We start from the raw sequence: 19,522 nt of genomic DNA, 5'->3' as shown, positions 1-19,522 counted from the left end.
TTGTTTTAGTCCCAACGGGGCGAGTGAAAACTTTATAGTCCCGCCACTCAGGTTTGTTATCTCCCCGCCATCCATTAAAATAAATACATCATAAAAATATAGAATAATAATAACATGTTAAAAATACATTCAAATGTTTAGGCTTTCCATGGTTTCCAAAGTTTTACTACATCTTTTAAAATCGTTTCAAATGACGGATTACTATTATTTAATTTTAATCGCCACATAAATTTACCCAGCATTCAGCAGTTAACAATTATCTATAGTCTATACAATTATAGTAATTACCCATTACCCAAATATTTATTAATTGATTAAAAGCAATTTATATTTGTCAGTATTAACTTTAAATTTTTATAATATTATTAATTATTAACATATTATATAATATCTACTAAGAACTACAGAAAATATATATTTATTTCAATAAACATTTTAATAGATAGGCACCTATTTCAAATAATTAAATAATTTAATATATTATTATAATATTTGAACTGCAAAACTGCATCATTTAATATGTTTCTTCAATATATCAGCTAAATCTTCCATATTTAAGTTCTAAACAAAAAATAACATTGTTGTTTGTTATATTATTATTATTATTTTATTTATGTATTTTAAAAATAATTATTGTTGAATGTGTATTGATTACCAATACCATATTGATAAATAAAACAAAATTATTATAATATGTCTATTTGATGAAATTTTTGTGGGGCATGGATGGTGGACGGGTTTATCATCTCGAATTTATTATCTAAATCAATAAAACTGTAAAATTTATAAAATTGCATTTATTTAATAGATATATAAAATAAATAGATTAATACCTAGATAAATAGATTTTTAGTCCTAAAACCAATAAGCTATATAGTAAATATAAGTAGGTATACTATAAGTATTTTAATTTTAGATTCTGAAAGGAGTGATGAATGTATTGATTTTACAATGATGTATGTTTTTTTTTTGTGTCTGTGTACAGCATAACTAGTAGAAATAATGCTTCAATTTCAAACTTCGGGGGTGGTTTCCGATAGAAAAGTGAATATCCTTGGTGCATTATACAGGTAAAAAGTAAACATTTTCCAACAGTTTTCAAAAAAATCGAGAAAAACAAAAAAAAAAAGCGGGCAAGTGAGTACCGCTCTGATGTACATTAGGTGCCGTATGGATCATTATTATATATTATAGGAGTGTTAAATTTGAATCCAATGATAGTTATACGAAAAACGATTCTGAACGAAGATGATTTGTCAGCCTAGGATATAATTTCTAGTGGTTGGTGAAAAAGGTGATTTATGTTTTAATGGCCTGAATACAACAAAATTTAAGTTCTTTTATAATAATTGTAAGCTAAACTTATGAAAAACCTTGTATTAAATTTTCAACTCTTAGCTACTTATACAAAAATTTTTATGAAATATACCTACAAAATAATTTGCAAGTATTCATATTTTTGACGAATTTTTGTCAATATTTGAACTTCAAATGCTAATAAAAAAAATTGTGCCTATGTATTCTTATAATTTTTTAATCACTATAATAATAACTTATGAAGAACTTTGCATTAACTTTTCAAGTATTTTGATAGGGCCAAAAAGATTTTATCGACACATAAAAAAACAATTTTCAGAAAAATTGAAAATTTCAGTTGTCTATAAATAGCTCAAAAAAAGTCAAAATATTTTGAAAATTAAATCACGTAAAGAAAACGCGAATCTTAATAACTGGTAAAATTTTCAAGTATCTACGACTTATACTTTTTGAATAATAACAAATATCAAAAATCGTTTGAGGCTAAACTGTTATTTAACGCGGTTTTTGTAAAAATTTAAATTTCAAACACTCATAAAAATTTTTTTCTGAATCCGGTAGAGTTTTTTTTACAGATATTTGAAGAAAAATGTATGGAGAACCTTGTACCAAATTTTCAAAACTTAGTTATAAAAGAAAAAAATTTTATGATTTTTCAACTTCAAAATTACTTGCAAATTTTCGCGTTTTCGACAGATTTCGTAAAAATTTGAACTAAAAACGCTTATAAAAAAAAATTGTGACTTACGATTTTTAATTTTTTTTAGCTACATTAAAAACAACTCATAAGAAACCTTGTATTAAATTTTCAAAACTTTTTGGTCATCCAAAAATTTTTTATCGACACTTTAAAAAAAAATGTCTCAAAAAAATCGAAAATTTCAGTGGTCTATAAATAACTCAAAAAGTCAAAAATTTTTAAAAATGTAACTATATACGGATACCACTGACATTAACATTTGGTGAAAATTTCAAGTATTTTCAGTGATTAGTTTTTGAATTACAACCATAAAAAAAAATCGATTTGGTCGAAAACTGGTTTTGCGTAAAAATTGCCGTTTTTCCGTCATTTTTTTTTTGTTTTTCTCGATTTTTTTGAAAACTGTTAGAAAATGTTAACTTTTTACCTCTATAATGCACCAAGGATATTCACTTTTACATCGGAAACCACCCCCATAGTTGGAAATTGGAGCATTATTTCGACTAGTTATGCTGTACACAGACACAAAAACAAAAAAAAAAAAAAAAAAACACACATCATTGTAAAATCAATACATTCATCACTTCGTTCAGAATCTAAAAAATGACGGAAAACGGGAATTTTTACGCAAAACCAGTTTTCGACCGAATCGATTTTTTTATATGGTAGTAATTCAAAAACTAATCACTGTAAATACTTGAAATTTTCACCAAATGTTTATGTTAGTTTTATCTATATACAGTTAAATTTTTTTGAGTTATTTATAGACCACTAAAATTTTCGATTTTTCTGAAAATTTTTTTTGAAGTGTCGGTAAAAAAATTTTGGATGACCAAAACACCTTGAAAATTTTACCAGTTATTTAGATTGGCATTTTCTTTACATGATTTAATTTTCAAAATACTTTGAGTTTTTTGAGCTATTTATAGACAACTGAAATTTTCAATTTTTATGAAAAATTTTTTTTGAAGTGTCGATCAAATTTTTTTGGCCCTATCAAAATACTTGAAAATTTTATACAAAGTTCCTCATATGTTATTCTTATAGTGATTAAAAAACTATAAGAATACATAGGCACATTTTTTTTTTTTAGCATTTGAAGTTTAAATATTGACAAAAATTCGTCAAAATCATGAATATTTGCAAATTATTTTGTAGTTCAAAATTCATAAAATTGTTTGTATTTATATCTAACATTAAATATTCTAGACTGACAAATCATCTCCGTCCGATACCTATCATTGCATTCAAATTTAACCTACACTAATCCGAGGTCCACCCCACCCCCTAATGTACAGCAGAGCGGTACCCACTTGCCGACTTTTTATAATTAACTGTGATATTTAGCTGTATTTTAGGAGTTGGGACGATAAAATTATGATTATAATTAACTGCGGTGGGTATACTCTTAAAATCGAAAAAAACCGTTCGATTCTGTTGGATAGTTATTTATCCCTATCATAAAAAGGCACTTTGTTACATATGTACAAAGATAATTATAAGAATTAAAATTTATGACATTTATTTAATACTTAATAGGTACTCATAGTTAAATACTTAAATATATTTTTGATAAATAATTCTTTAAATATTTATTTAAAACCTTTTTTTTTACCTTTTCAGCAATTTTTAATTCATCCCAACTAATATCTTGAACTAATGAAGAGCAAAAACTTTCATAACAAGTACTTTTTAAAAGTTGCATGAGCTTTTTTGACAGAAACCTATAAAAAAATTTGATTGATACATTAACTATAATTACAAACATAGCCTATGTTATGTTTTTATATACAGTATTAATCAAATAAATATTTTCTAATTCTTTTTATTAGGCGATTATGTTATTAAAATTATCCTATCGTTTGATTTTTCAAAAAAAATGTACTATTACTAAGTGGGCATGGACCTTAATTATATTTAGTTTTTCGGTAGTTAAAATGAACCTAATAAATCACAAATTATTTTATAGTTAAAAATGTATAAAAATGTTTGTATAAGTAGCTAAAAATTGAAAATGTAATAGTCATAGAAACATAAAACATATACCAGTTGTTTAAATTGGAATTTTTGTACATGTTTTAACAACATGCAACATGTTTACATGTTTGAATTTTGGGGTATTCAGGTCATTATAAAACATAAACCACCCAGTAAATAAAAAATATCCTAGGCTGAAAAATCATCTACGTTTAGAATCATTTTCGGTATAGGTACAATGATACCTATCATTACATTCAAATTTAATACACCCATTATAGTGACCTATTTTATGTTCGAGGTCTGCTCGATATACCTACTATACAGCAGAACGTTACTCATTTGTCCACCCTTTTTTAAAAAATTTATGTATACCAAAAAAAAAATTTTAATTTAAAATGATAATAATATTATGTTAATATGAAAATTTTTATTTTATAATTTAAAAGACGCAAATCACGTCTGACTATAACGATAGTCCCAAGTTAGGTATTAGGTATTCTTGGTACCTAAAATGCAATTTTGTAGTTTATAGTCACAACTCACAATAACCAGGAAGTACAGAATTTTTCATTGTAATATTTAAAATTGTCGCTGCACAAATATATAATATTATTCTATTTTTTAACGCCAGAATCGGAAATGTTTACAAAGAAGGGCAGTAAGCTGTTTTCTATGTATATAGTTTATTTATAAATAGTATATGAATCAAAACATTATTATAATTTTGGGTAATATTACCTAATTTCTGCATTGGGATCTTCTATTGTAGCTATACAAGTTTTAAGAATTAATTGTCTAGCTTTTTTTAATCCGGTTGTTCCGCTTAATATTTTAATTGGATCTGCAATTACTGTAATACAATGCATCAATCGCAACTTTGCTATTTTAATAGCTGGATTTTTGTGTTGACTACAGTTGGCTATTGAAGTTATTGAATATAACGGTGGGATGCTTATCACCATTTTATCAAGTGCCCAATTCGCATCAATGCGGATATTTTGATTTTTATCTGCTGTACGGTTCATAAGTCCAGTAACAATGTTATCAAATAACTATGTATATAATTGTAACAAATTCAATAGTAATCAATTTTAATTCATTTACTATTAAATAAGTTTTGTTAATTAGTGAGTAGGTAGGAAATGAGCTTACTGGTCGATCTGTACACCGCATTGTTCTAAAAAGCTCACCAGCTGATTGACACGCTAATCGGACATATACAATTCTTTGGCTATTGAGAAATTGGACAATTTTTTGATTAATCAAGTTTATATGTGGTTTTAATAACTTTTGATGATTACGTGCTACCTGCACAGCATCAGAAATTGCTCTAATGTGTTCTTCTCTAAAATTATTGGTTTTAAATAGATTTTAATTATTCAGGTTTGCAGAGTAATTTTGAAAATATTACGAATTAGTATTTTTCAAACGAGTTTGTACTGATTTGATAACTTCTTTTGGATTATCAAGTGGTGCTTTTTCTGGTAATAAGTCTGTTACACATCCAATAATTGTATCCATTTCTGTTAATAATTTCCTAAAAACAGACGGGTATTTGAATTCATGATTAAATTTAATAAAAATACACATTTGTTTTATACAAATTGTTGAAATCAGATGCTATGTTTGTATTTGTTTGGTCTCCAACGTGTACAAATGCCTTAGATTCCTAAACAATAATTACATATTAAACTTCTTTGATGTAGAAAAATTGAAATTCTTATTTTTAAAAACTGAAAAATACACACACATATATATATAAACATGTTCAATTAAGTTTAAAAATATAAACTATAATTAATATTAATTACCTAGGTATTTTTAGTAACTTTAAAATAGTAAAAAATGTATTTTTATATAATTTATTTAACTTTATTTAATTTATGTAATATTTTTTAAATTAATAAGTCTAAGTCAGGACTACCGAAAGTTTTATGTTAAGATCGGAAAAAAGGGTTAAGCCTACTCAAATATTTTCAATACTTAAGAGGTGACTAGTAAAAGTAAACATCTGTTTACGCTTGCACTTCAGTAGTGTAGTCCTTACTTTGAACAGTGAGTATGTCTTATTCTCTTATAAATCGTATTACGTAAGGCAGTAAATTATATTGAATAATTGTATACCTACTACAAACGTATAGTTTTCGTGTTGTTCAATTTGATGCAGAATTGGATCTAAATAACAAATCTTAAAATATTATTTATAGTAGGTAAATTACCTACCTAGTTAAAAAAAATATTGATTTAAATATTTGATGGCAGGTAGTTAATTGACTGATAGTCTATGCCATAAACTTATTACAATATTTACAATGCTGGTAAATATAAAAAAAAGCTTTATTAATTTAACTATAAGTATGATAGTATAATTGATGTAATATTAAATAATATTGGTCATATACTCATAGGTATACTACCATAATAATTATATAATATATGGCCAATACTTAGTAGTCATTAGGTAGACACATATAGTATGATACCTAATTTAAAATTATTATTTATTATTATTACTTTATTACTTTTACTCTACATGATTGATAATAAATACATTTTTAATAAGTAGATACATTATTATTATTACATTATTATTAAAATAAATGATAATTCCTTGTATGGGCAAATAGTAAAATTATTACTTTAGTATGAGGAAGATAAATAAATGTAGGTAGGTGAAAAAAAGTTAACAGTTTATTACTAATTAATAATGATCAACTATCAATTTGATAAAACTTAACAACATAATATAATATCAGTTTAGGATAACATTTTATAAATTAAACTTGAGCTGTTTTTAAGATAATCTACAACTTAAGATTCTGAAGATAAAAAAAACTTTTATCTGTTCTTAATATTAATAAATTATAATTATTAATAAAGTAATGGATTAAGTGTTATTTAAATGTGTAGTCAATAAATAGTTTAGTAAATAGTGGTTGTTAATCAAATGTAGCGAGCGACAAATTTATTTAGTCTGTGTTTACAAAAATATTAAAATGCTGGGCAGTTCTAAAATTTTCTTAGCACAAGCTCTGTACCTATAGGTACCATAGGTTATTAATTTATCAACGAAATTGTATGTAGCCAACTAACAAGTACGTAGATATCAAGAGCTAATAATCACGATTAAATATCTATTATGTATATATCTTTAAACGTGCTAATAATAGAAAAATATACACATTGTCAATGCGCTAAGCTAATAACTGTATGAAATAACACTATGGAAATTATTTTAAAATTAGGACTCCTAAATTGACCGGCCCAGATGGACTTCTCCGCAAAGCTGGGCAAGTTAGTCATTTTTTTCAACTAGTTGAAGTTAAGATTCTAATGAAAAAACTAACTAAGTTAGAATATAAGTTAGTTTCTAAAACTGTCAAAATTTCTAACTTAGTTAATTAGAAGTTAGTTTGGCAAAAATAGTAACTAAAGTTAGAGTAGCAGTTAAAAGTTAGTTTTTTTTTTATAAGTAGATTACAAAACTTTTTTGTTAAAATGTAAATAATAAGTTATCTAACTTCAATTATTGATTAAAACTGAAAAATTGAATTAAACACCTAGTAATTTGGTCAAAATGTTTTAATTAAGTAAGTAATATCTGTAATAATTTCAATTTCTTGAAAATTAATTGGTATATCACTTGTCGGTTATTAAAACATGAAAGGTGAAATAAAATAAAGACTGTTAATACAGAACGTTATGACAACTTAAAATATTATATTAAATAATAATACATAATATAATAAAATTATAATAACTAGTTGATTTTTTTTCTAACGAGTAGATTAGGCTATTTTACAAATTAAATTCAACTAGTTAAATTACAAAGTTATTATGAATTAAAACTAGCTTTCTAATTAGTTAGTGCCCAGCTTTGCTTCTCCGCCTTTCCACCCTGGTAACTCCGACTTCTAGTCTTGCTTTATGTTATTCACAGCCACACAGGGAGGGGGTTATGGGGGATGGATCTCCTCATGATCTTTCAAATTCTGAACGAAGTGATGAATGAATTGATTTTACAATGATGTTTTTGTGTCTGTGTATAGCATAACTTGTCGAAATAATGCTTCAATTTCAAATTTCAAGGGTAGTTTCCGATGGAAAAGTGAATATTCTGGGTACATTATAAAAATCAAAAGTAAAAAAGTTTCCAACAGTTTTCAAAAAAATCGGCAAAAACCACAAAAAGTAACAAAAAAACGGGAATTTTTACGCAAAACTAGTTTTTGACAATATCGATTTTTTTATATTGTTGTAATTGTAACTCAAAAACTTATCACTGTTAGGTAACAAACCTAACCTAACCCTGGCTGAGTGAAAATATTTGAAAATTTAATACAACGTTCCTCATAAGTTGGTCTTATAAGTAGGTAATAATGATATAAAAATTTTAAGAATACATGAGTATAATTTTTTTTTTATTAGCATTCGAATTTCAAATATTTACAAAAATTTGTCAAAGTCATGAATATTTGCATTATTTGCAAATTATTTTGTAGTTATAATTTATAAACAAATTTGTATAGGTAGCTACGTAAGATTTTTTATAAGTTTGAGTTACAATAATAATTATTGTGTTTTACAATTATTATAAAAGAACTTTAATGTTAGCCAGTTAAAACATTTTTATCTTCAGTTCAAATTTTTACGAAATACAAAATTCATTCGTATAAAATAACGATTTACTATCAAATAATTTTAGATTTTTGTTATAGTTATAAAAATTACTTATCGAAGAAATTTGAAATATACACCAGTTGTTTAAATTGACATTTTCTGTACAAGATTTAATTTTGGAGTACCTATTCAAGTCATTAAAACAACTACCTTTTTCACCGCCCAATTTAAAATATATATCCTAGTTCCTAGGCTGACAAAGTGACAAATCATCTCCGTTCAGAATTGTTTTTCATATACAATGATACCTATCACCATAAATTAGTTTTTAAAAATGATTAATTAAAAAAAAAATGTCAGTTCTGTCACTACTTACAGCATTAAGTAAATAAATATATAAAATATACAATTATTATTCATTAAGACATCTCTTTTTCGCCTTGTATAAATTCAATTAATTTTGACGTTATAGATAAATTTAAAACTCAATATTTGTATAAAAGATTTAAATAATTATTATATGCCATACTTAACGAATGACATTCAAGGACAACGAATAATAAATTTATCACACGATAGAAAAGAAACGACAAATGTTACTTAATATATCACCAAAAACGTAGATAACCGAGCTAACACAACAATAAAATACCTATATGTATTTATTGAAAATCGATTGATTCATTGGTTAATATATTTATAAATTAAAAATTATTTATAATTATAAATATATATTTATTTATATTTATAAATTTAATATATAATCTGCAAAATTAATTGCAAAATAGCTTCACGCCAAAATGTCCCATTTTTTTATCAAGTTGTTTATAAAATTGAATCTAATACTAAATGATTATTTACTCTTTTTTACTTATTAATAATAATATGTATAAACTATAAATGTATATTGTACATCTATTTTATTTGTATTATTATTTCTAGTGAAATGTTAATACAATAATAATACATTAATACATAACAAACATTGTCACATTGACTATAGTATTAAAACATTTAAAATTCTAAGTCGCAGAAATGTATGTATTTATCCACAATAAATGGTAATCATACGACTATAGTTTATAAATTAATCAGGATTTTTCAATTAGATGAGACCATAGTTCGAAATTTTACTATAGAATTAAATTTGTACATACCTAATGTATTTATAGGCATATATACCTATTATAAAATCATATACACGCAAGGTGATTATTTTAGTAGTAAACACTCATTATCTCAAAAATAAATTACGTTTATGGAAATAGTTTCTTTTTTTTAGAATTAAAGTCTTTAGAGAACTGTATATTTTGAAAAATAAAAAATGTGTATGTACTATTTTTTTTTTTTATATCACTTTTTAAGTTAATACGTTTTGAATGAAACCATACGTCATGTATGTGCATTTAAATTTTATTGAAACAAAATATTTCGTAAAGAATTTCAATATTTATATGCATGTACATATATTTTATTTTGTAAATCGAATTTCGATACTATTTTAATTTTTAATAAATAGGATGACACAGGCTCATCAAAGATAAATATATTTATAGTTCGAAATTCGATTTTTAAAAATTTAAATTCTCAGAAAATGTTCCACTTTGAAATTGGAAAGTAAAATGAATACTGCCGTACAAAAAATTAAAATACCTATATACTTTAAGTACTATTATCAATCAAAAATTGTAATTTTTTTTATTTTTAAAATATTGTTTTTTAAAGAATTAAAATTAAAACTAATGTTTACCTTTAAAATAATCACCCTGTATGGCCGTGTTTAAAATTATTTATATTTTTAATGTATATTATTTTGTAAAAAATTACAAATTCGATTACATCACCATTTGAAGGAACTTTTCCTAGACCTCTGCACGTAGGGCATTCAACATCGTTATTGTGTTTAGAATTCTAGAATATTATTAAAATGAATTTTAAAATTATTTTAAATAACTACATATTTTTTTTTTTGTCATACCATCATAATTTTTTAGCATTAATGGAATAGGTACCTAATAAAAAATAAATGTAGCAAATATTTTTGCAATATATATAAACTATGTTTAATTATTAAGATTATCTATTATTTATAAACAAAAAAAAAAATAAAATAAAACTTGGTAACCAAAATGTATAAATGTTTCTTAATAAATAAACTGTGATAATTTACTATTTAAAAAAATAGCAAATATAAGGTTGACTTGGTTATCGAGTAGGCACTATGTTTTAATTTATAATATACATAAAAATTGTACAGTTTAAATTTAGATAGACACAATTATTATTCATTATTGTTTAGAGAATATAAATAATAATTATTAGTTGTATATTTCATAGTAACTAATTAATGGAATAAGTACACAATAAAACCGAGTTTTTTTTTTTTTTGGGGGGGGGTTTAAATATATTATATGTATATTAATTTATAATTTACGAAAACTGTTAAAATTTATAATACAATAAAGTGCAATGATAGTGTATTTATTTTATCTGTGTACGCAATAAGTAGTCAATAAAATGTTTTGATTTTCAACTTTGGATAGTTTTTGGATTGAAAATTGGATCTAGTTGTACTTTAAAAAGGTCAAAATTAAAAATTCTTAGAATTTTTCAAAATTATTAAGGGAAAACGCTATACAGCGTTCCTTCTAAAATCTAAATAGTTTACTGTTTATTGAATAAACAATATTACAATTTTTTTTAATGGGCGAGACGAATGTCTGCTAACGTATAAACCTAAATATAAATATTAATATTTATGTTAACCTTAATATTAACCTATTTAATTCTATTTTCGTGTAATACAATTATTAAAATTACTAGAACATGAAGAGTAAAATTAGGAATAAAAAAAATAAAAATTAGTAAAATAGGAAAATTTTCAATAGTTGTACCATTTATGATAGAATAGATTAAAATATTATTTTATCATAGAATATTATTCTATAATAAATGATTGTACAAAAAATAACACATAAGTAATTTTATTAAACTTCTGTAACCTGAAAATTTGCTATAAATTTAATATTATTTGTTTAATTTATTAATTTTTGTGTATGGTGTATAAAAGCTAAAAAAATGTCTAGGTATATTTTATGTATAAAATTCATACTATTATATATTAATTACTAAGTACATAATACATTAATGTACAGTAGAAACCCTTTATAAATTAAAATGGCACCTGTAGAAATGACATATTGGGTTTTTGAGTATATATTTTAATTACTTTGGAATGAAGGTCCCTGCAAAACACTTATATTGTATGTATTAATTTGTATCGATTATTATGTCTGTATAATGACTATATAGATGTTATGGTGGTTATTGTGGGTTATATTGGAAAAATTTTGTCCAAAAACAAATTTTTAAGAACTCGAAAAAAAAAATTAGAGCGTGATTTATATACAAAGTTCAATTTAAAATAATAGATTTTTAAACAAAATTTTGTAATTTTATTTCGAAAACAATAATTTAATTAATTTAAATAAATACCTAAATGTTTTTATCTTTACTTTTTTTCTATATGTGTTGGTTAAATTTTTTTATTTTATCATTTTCGTTATAATGACAAACGATTATTATGACCTATTTTTCTTGGTCCCTTGAACGTCATTATAAACGATTTCTACTGTAGTTAATAGATTATTAACTGTTGGTTTATTAGTTATATTACAATTTACCAGCTCAGCGTTAAATTACAACAGCTGAGTTTGTTTGGGTTCAGAGTTTCAGACGGTTTAGTACTATAGTAGTGAAATAGTGCCATAATGGTCAGTCATACAAATATTATTATATTCTACAGACTACAACAGAAATAAAGAACATTATAGAAAAAATAATAATTATAGCTGATGAACGAGTGTTGACTGTTGACTTGTTTTTATTTATTATACATTGAGTAAATTCCAAAGATAATATTCATAATTATCTGTTATCTAACAGCTGTTTGTTGAACGTTGATAAGCGAGGGGCTGAATATTAAATAATATAACAATATTTGATTACTTAATGCCTTTGTACCTATATTGCCTATTGGTTATTATTACGATTTAGTATTTACTATATTCTTAAACTATTCATTACTTTTAGTACTTGGTTTTTATTATAAAGTTTAGGCTTTACATTCAATTTAATCATTAATATTTACATAGTAAACGTTAAATAAAAACCGATAAAAAATGATGACCCTAATAAATCGGATACTTGATTGGATTAAGAGTAAGTTTTGGACTGAAGAAATGGAACTCACACTTGTTGGACTACAATGTTCTGGGAAAACTACATTTGTTCATGTGATTGCAGTAAGTAACATTAATTTATTCAAATTATAATTTTTTTCCAAAACATTTTTATTACTTTCCCTACTGTATATGGATAATATTAAGTTTTACATACAGCTGTTTGAATACACTTAAATCTAAAAATATTAATTCTTTGATTTTTTTAATGATTTAAATAGTAAGGCTAATTTTATGAGTTGTATTTTCTTTTATGTTTACCTTATAAGTAAATATTAAATGTCTTATAGAATGATTCATCATAATAAGGGAGGGGTCTATGACATTGTTCAGTGATTTTGTTTTATTATTTATATCTATTAAGACTATTGACTATTGAGTAATCTAATTTTGTCCCTAAATAATAAAAAATAATGTATAAAAGTATGATAAAATCAAGGGTGATTTTTATAAATTTATTGGATAAAATGTTATAATAGGTATATCTATATTTAGTTCTCTTATTGAATATGAATAGTGCAGTATGTCACATTATAATATGCTTCTTAGTTAAATATGATAGTGGGAATTTAAAATTATTTTACAATTAATGATTTGAAGTATACATTATCTACCTATTTAGAAATACACCTAATACTAATACCTAAACTATGTTGTACGTATATGAACAATTTTTAAAATTTGAATAATGTATAATTAACTTTCTATTAAATGTTCTTACATTGTAGTTAAAGACGGCAATTGGTCAATATACAATAATATGTAAAATTAACAATTAAAGTTTAAAACCTACATTTATCTTGTATTATTGTTTATAATTAATCATGACATTATATTCGGTAATAAATAAATTAAATTTTTAGTCTGGACAATTTAATCAAGATATGATACCAACAGTTGGCTTCAATATGCGAAAAGTGACAAAAAATAATGTCACTATTAAAATATGGGATATAGGTGGTCAGCCACGTTTCAGATCAATGTGGGAGAGGTATTGCCGAGGAGTAAATGCTATTGTGTATGTATACATAAAATTAAAATACATAATTATATGCATGATTCCTAATTTGTAAATATTTACAGCTACATGGTAGATGCCGCTGATACTGATAAATTAGAAGCTTCAAGAAACGAGCTCCATAATTTAATAGATAAACCACAATTAGCAGGTATACCTGTCTTAGTTTTGGGTAACAAGAGAGATTTGCCAAATGCTTTAGATGAAGTTGAATTGATTGACAGGATGTTAGTAAAATATTTGAAATTTTATTAGTTATTGTTAAAAAATTTTAATTACCTTTATTATTTATCCAGGAATTTAAATGCAATTCAAGATCGAGAAATTTGTTGCTATTCAATATCTTGCAAAGAACAAGAAAACATTGATATTACTTTGCAATGGTTGATTAGCCATTCAAAATCTAATCGTCAGTCATCAACGTAAAATTATCATTGGAAAATTTCATATCTAGCACTGAGTTTGTGCTAAAAATATTGAATCTTTTCTAGATTTAATTTTTTGTTTAAGGCTGATCCACCTTTAATTTTCTTTTATCCAATATAGATAAATTAATGCCATTTTTATCAATGCACTCCTGGTAATAAATTTATAATGCAGCAATTAAATATAGAAGTTCTACATTTTAATTTTTATATAGAAAATGATATTTTTGGATCAAACCTCAGTATATGTAATGTATTATACTTATTTACATTAATTGATATGGGTTTTATTACTTTTTTCTGTATTTTTTAACATATTGTATTGGTTTGTTGTGAGACGACAAATTTAAACATTTTTATGTAAGTTATAATTTTATCATTCAAAATTTTTACATTTATATTATTATTTTATTATTATTTAAATTATTGTATTTATATATATTTATAAATATGTATTATTCTATTAATCAGAAGTATATTGCTTCTAAGAATATTAATAATTTATTCAACTATTTTATACCTGAAGCTGACTATTGTTACATGGGTTTATTTTTTTCTGTAAATATTTAGTTGTTTAGGCATTAAGTCTATTATTGTAACATAGTACTAAAATTATTTCTGTCATGCCTAATTTAAATATCTTATTCTCATATTTTCTTCCCAGTCTATAGTATTCAAAAATTATATTAAACTTGAATTATTATATTGTGTCTATAATATTACTTTATTTTACCTATAATTTATGAATTTTAATGTATGGATACAGTATTATTTGTAACTGTATGTTAAATAATTACATTATGTAATTAGTTAAAGTTATTTTTAAATTTTTGTTTTATTTATAAATAATCTTTAAACAGTTGTTTAAAAACAATGAACTGATTTTTAACAATTAATGAATAATTAAATATGATAATATGGCGTTTTTTATTCATTAACTTATTTGAATAAGTTGTACTTTCATAAGATTTTTTTTTTAATTCTCTGAATTTTATTCTCAATTACACATTATTGTTGTTATAGTGATTTTATCTAATTATTTATACAGAAATGTAAGTTAATTGTTTTATGACCATATTTTCTTTATTCAGTCGTACAATAAACCTATACTATTTTCTATCCATTATAAAATTAATTTAATATATTATAAATTTATAACACTATATTATTACCAAATAATCTCATGATTTTATTCAATGCATTATGCCAGGTTAATTTTAATTTTTGTTAGGACATTTTAACGTAACTTTATTGTTGTATATAAGTGTATAAGTCAGCCCCAAAATAAAATCTTTGGAAAAAACCGCTTACCAACAAAAACATTAAATAAGATTGTTATAATTATTGATATTATTTATTATTTATTTTAACATAATGTATTGCCATACGATCATACAATCATAACATAGGATTAGAGATGTAGAAAGTTCATAATATTAGTTTACAATATTATATATTATATTTAAATAAAAAAGTATTTATAATTATTGTAAGATAATATATCAACAAAGTAAGTGTAAGTAAGATCATTTAATTTAATAGCATTATTTTCTAATGTTGCATAGTGCCATCTAATTATATAATATCTATGATACTAATTTCATTATTTTTAACCAAATTTCTTTCTGGGGATTTATTTTGAGCATAAACCTGTCACTGACAGGCTCAGTTAGCCGTCAGGTCAATGATTTTAACTTTTAAGGTTTTTTTTCTGTTACAATTTACAAATTGATTGTTGATACTTGATTGTTCATCTACAATTTAAACCTATTTGATTTTTTTCTCCAAGTTCTTTTGCCACATGGTCAATCATGGCTTATCACTTCGTGTCCAGTCACCTATCATCTTATCAAAAATAATTCCATACCAATGCACGAATGTGAACACGAAGTCACTAACACGAAATGTAGAATTGTAGAAATTTAGTATTAAAATTTAAAATTAATTTTAATGCAAATTAACATACAAAAATTATGTAATTTATTCTAAATCCAATTTTTAAAATAGTTGAAAAAAATGAATCTATATAATTCTAGTTCAAAAACAAATAGTTAACGTCTTTTTCAATGATTAGCCATTATTTTATGGGAATGTTTAAGTTTATAGTTTCAAACAGTTGGAAATATGAATGTTAAGAGATATACTTAAGTTTAAAGTATTTAGTAATCATGGTCTTAGCATCCAAGGAAGTCGTGACTGTGGCTTTGTTGTGCTGTGTATGGTATGTAGTAAGTTCCGGTAGCAATGTAGTCGGCAAGACACTTTTAAACCAATTCCCATATCCAATGACTGTGACTATGGTGCAACTCCTATCCATAGCTGTTTATTCAGGACCATTTTTTAACTTATGGGGTGTGAGACGGTTTGTAGATATAAGTTGGCCTTATTATTTCAAGTTAATAGTTCCACTTGCTCTCGGAAAATTTATCGGATCAGTTTTCACTCATGTCAGTCTATGGAAAGTACCAGTTTCTTATACACACACAGGTAATATAATACATGTAATGTAAATATTATTTTAGTTTCTAATAATTTTAATTTTTTTTTTTTTAGTAAAAGCTACTATGCCACTGTTTAGTGTTGTTTTGTCAAGAATAATACTAGGAGAAAAACAATGTTTAAAAGTAAGTTATTCAAAACAATATATGATATGTTTAACCTAGTATTTACAAATTTTATTATAGGTCTATTTATCATTAGTACCCATAATTGCCGGAGTTGCTATTGCATCTTTCACAGAGATATCTTTTGATGCAATAGGGTTAATGAGTGCCCTGGCAGCTACATTACAACATACATTACAAAATATATTTTCTAAAAAAGTACTCCACGATACTGGTATTCACCATTTACGACTATTACATGTACTTGGTCGTCTAGCATTGATGATGTTCTTACCGGTGTGGCTTTATTTCGATTTTTGGCACCTAATGACAGTTTCAAATTTTAATGTAATTTAATATAATAAATTATAAATGACTATTATGTTTCTTTATATTTTGTTAAAAATAATTTCAGATGAATAATGAATCGTACAAAGTAATAGGTTTGCTGTTTACTGATGGTATACTTAGTTGGTTGCAAAATATATTAGCATTTAGTGTTATGTCAATGGTTACATCTTTGACATATGCCGTAGCTAGTTCATCAAAAAGAATATTTGTTGTGGCTGCATCCTTATTTGTAATTGGAAATCCGGTTACTATTAATAATGTTTGTGGTATGGCAATGGCTCTATTTGGTGTTATTGCGTACAATAAGGTGTGTATTCTAAGATAAGTATTTGTGAAAAAATATGTATTTTAATTATATATTTTAGGCAAAATATGATGCCAGACGATCAGATCAAAAACGTGTAATACTGCCAATGACATACCAACACACAAACAATTCTACATTTTGGCAAAATGGTAAAATAAGTTCCACTCATATTAATGGCAATAAATCATTATTTATATAATTTTAAGTGTGACAACTTCCATACAATTATAAATTTAACAATAAGGTTGTTAATATGTATGTTTTTATTTTGTTAATGTTTTCATCTATATACTTATTGTATTATTTTATTTTTCAATTGTATTGTTGAGTTTTCTATTAAAAATAATATTTAAGATAATAGTTATTTAAGTGTTAGATAGATAATATTACAACATAAATGTTATGTAAATAATTATTATTTTATGTTATAAAAAGTAATTTAAATTCTATTTTATTACTTTTATATAAAATCTGTCATCATCTATTTATTTTTAATTTAAAGTTTCTAGTGTTTTTGTTTTATTATTAATAGTCATTACAAACTAAATACATTCATGTAAAAATAATTTCCATTATATATTATGATCTTTAAAAAGTATTACATTTAGACCTAATTTATATTTTGTAAAGACTGTTTATTTTGTTTATGTTGCACAATATCATAATATTATTCTTTTTAATTTTTCATTAAAGTTTATATTAATTATTGAAATCAAGGCCAATTAAATTTAATAGTTACTTTTAAACACTGACAAATTTACTTTTTAATTTTTATTGAATAGTTTTTATTTTCTATGAAACATAACTAATAATTGTTAGCTTACTGACAGGGAATTATATTGTATGTTGTTATCTCCAAATGAGATTATGTTATATTTTAATAAAATTTTAAATTAGTATGATAAGAATATTTTTGTTAAAATAAAATAGTTATTTTTGTAAACATAAATTGTATTTAATAGTTAAATTTTGATTTGTCCAGTGATAGCTTGAAATATTGAAGGTACTATTTTTGTGAATGTAAAAATATTATAATTTGATCAAATTATGTTTAATACATTTTACATTCATCATTAGTGTGAATATAATACCTTAAACATTGGTCATATTATTGTGCCATTTTAGTTTATATAATAAATTATTAATTAGTGCATAAAAATATATTGTTAAGATTGCTAAGAGGTGTTCTCATCAAATTAAATATCATGAAAGAGTTTCTTCCATATTAATAATGAGTATACATATTGTTGTAGTACATCTCTTATAGATACTCTCAGATACTGTTAATGTTGTATTATATGTTTTTCGACCCACTTTAATTAATATAAATACAAATACAATAAGAGGATTCAGTAAATTTAGTAATCAGCTAAATTATCTACAAATATTATAACAATGTCAGGAACGTTACTCTGTTTCAATAATTGACAATTTAAAATTTGTAACCAAACTATACAGTCTATCTAGTCCACAGAAATAATGAATAATATTGATTATTGAATAATGAATAACATTATTAACATTATATTATTATTTATTATCTATAAATGTTTGCAGTCTAATCGAAACGTCAAACTATGATAAATAACAACAAAATCGAACTCTTAGATCATTGATAATATTATACTAGTTATTATAATCTAAGATCGAACCACAGATATATAATACCATAGAACAATAAAATGTACAATAATATGTTGTATTATATATCTATGGAATGTGGATCGAACTACTATCACAGAATAGCCAATAGGTGAATTTAAATTAAATAAAAAAATTTAATCTAATAATAAATTTAACCTATTCTGTGCTATAACCATAAAGACTAGAATATAAGTTTTTTTTTTATTTTAATCTTATTTTTTTTTTTAATTCTTACTCTGTGAATTCAATGCACCGTACTCCAACCATCCTATCTAAAGCCGTGCTATAACTACTAAAATACTATAATAATAGTAAA

The 19,522-nt window shown here is 24.0% G+C and overlaps 3 protein-coding genes across 7 annotated transcripts; 2 read left to right on the top strand and 1 right to left on the bottom strand.

The window, feature by feature from the left end:
• Positions 1–402: 402 nt before the first annotated feature.
• LOC114132480 (uncharacterized) lies at positions 403–12,490 on the bottom strand. Of its 5 annotated transcripts, XM_050197476.1 has the most exons (9): positions 10,596–10,712; positions 10,462–10,528; positions 6,126–6,172; positions 5,599–5,666; positions 5,409–5,534; positions 5,150–5,342; positions 4,736–5,049; positions 3,633–3,741; positions 403–561 (listed from the first exon to the last, which is right to left on the bottom strand). In XM_050197476.1, the coding sequence occupies exons 1-9, from the start codon at positions 10,599–10,601 to the stop codon at positions 511–513; spliced, it is 981 nt and encodes a 326-aa protein (XP_050053433.1). In that variant the 5' UTR covers positions 10,602–10,712; the 3' UTR covers positions 403–510. The 5 variants fall into 5 exon arrangements, with proteins under 5 accessions (XP_050053433.1, XP_050053437.1, XP_050053434.1 ...); XM_050197480.1 differs by lacking the exons at positions 6,126–6,172; positions 10,596–10,712 and adding an exon at positions 12,301–12,410; XM_050197477.1 differs by lacking the exon at positions 6,126–6,172 and having other exon boundaries at positions 10,445–10,528.
• A 133-nt stretch (positions 12,491–12,623) lies between these two features.
• LOC114127474 (ADP-ribosylation factor-like protein 8B-A) lies at positions 12,624–14,629 on the top strand. Its single transcript, XM_027991752.2, has 4 exons — positions 12,624–12,921; positions 13,722–13,876; positions 13,942–14,103; positions 14,173–14,629. Exons 1-4 carry the CDS (start codon positions 12,799–12,801, stop codon positions 14,300–14,302), a joined length of 570 nt encoding a protein of 189 aa, XP_027847553.1. The 5' UTR covers positions 12,624–12,798; the 3' UTR covers positions 14,303–14,629.
• A 1,534-nt stretch (positions 14,630–16,163) lies between these two features.
• LOC114132708 (solute carrier family 35 member E1 homolog) lies at positions 16,164–18,009 on the top strand. Its single transcript, XM_027998246.2, has 5 exons — positions 16,164–16,788; positions 16,855–16,925; positions 16,986–17,252; positions 17,320–17,562; positions 17,621–18,009. The coding sequence occupies exons 1-5, from the start codon at positions 16,470–16,472 to the stop codon at positions 17,759–17,761; spliced, it is 1,041 nt and encodes a 346-aa protein (XP_027854047.1). The 5' UTR covers positions 16,164–16,469; the 3' UTR covers positions 17,762–18,009.
• The last annotated feature ends 1,513 nt before the right edge of the window (positions 18,010–19,522 follow it).

The sequence above is a fragment of the Aphis gossypii genome, chromosome 1 (assembly GCF_020184175.1).
Source record: "Aphis gossypii isolate Hap1 chromosome 1, ASM2018417v2, whole genome shotgun sequence".
Taxonomy (NCBI): Eukaryota; Metazoa; Arthropoda; class Insecta; order Hemiptera; family Aphididae; genus Aphis; species Aphis gossypii.
This window is presented reverse-complemented; position numbering and strand designations above follow the sequence as displayed.

What these genes read in the sequence shown, in the direction of transcription:
- LOC114132708 (XM_027998246.2), top strand. Translation starts at nt 16,470, where the DNA reads ATGGTCTTAGCATCCAAGGAAGTCGTGACTGTGGCTTTGTTGTGCTGT. An exon ending in AGTTTCTTATACACACACAG is followed by an intron (nt 16,789 to 16,854) that starts GTAATATAATAC and finishes TTTTTTTTTTAG; the next exon opens with TAAAAGCTACTATGCCACTG. An exon ending in GTGTTATTGCGTACAATAAG is followed by an intron (nt 17,563 to 17,620) that starts GTGTGTATTCTA and finishes TATATATTTTAG; the next exon opens with GCAAAATATGATGCCAGACG.
- LOC114132480 (XM_050197476.1), bottom strand. An exon ending in ACGAAAACTATACGTTTGTA is followed by an intron (nt 5,667 to 6,125) that starts GTAGGTATACAA and finishes ATTATTGTTTAG; the next exon opens with GAATCTAAGGCATTTGTACA. An exon ending in CGTTTGAAAAATACTAATTC is followed by an intron (nt 5,343 to 5,408) that starts GTAATATTTTCA and finishes CAATAATTTTAG; the next exon opens with AGAAGAACACATTAGAGCAA.
- LOC114127474 (XM_027991752.2), top strand. Translation starts at nt 12,799, where the DNA reads ATGATGACCCTAATAAATCGGATACTTGATTGGATTAAGAGTAAGTTT. An exon ending in CATTTGTTCATGTGATTGCA is followed by an intron (nt 12,922 to 13,721) that starts GTAAGTAACATT and finishes TTAAATTTTTAG; the next exon opens with TCTGGACAATTTAATCAAGA. An exon ending in CGAGGAGTAAATGCTATTGT is followed by an intron (nt 13,877 to 13,941) that starts GTATGTATACAT and finishes AAATATTTACAG; the next exon opens with CTACATGGTAGATGCCGCTG.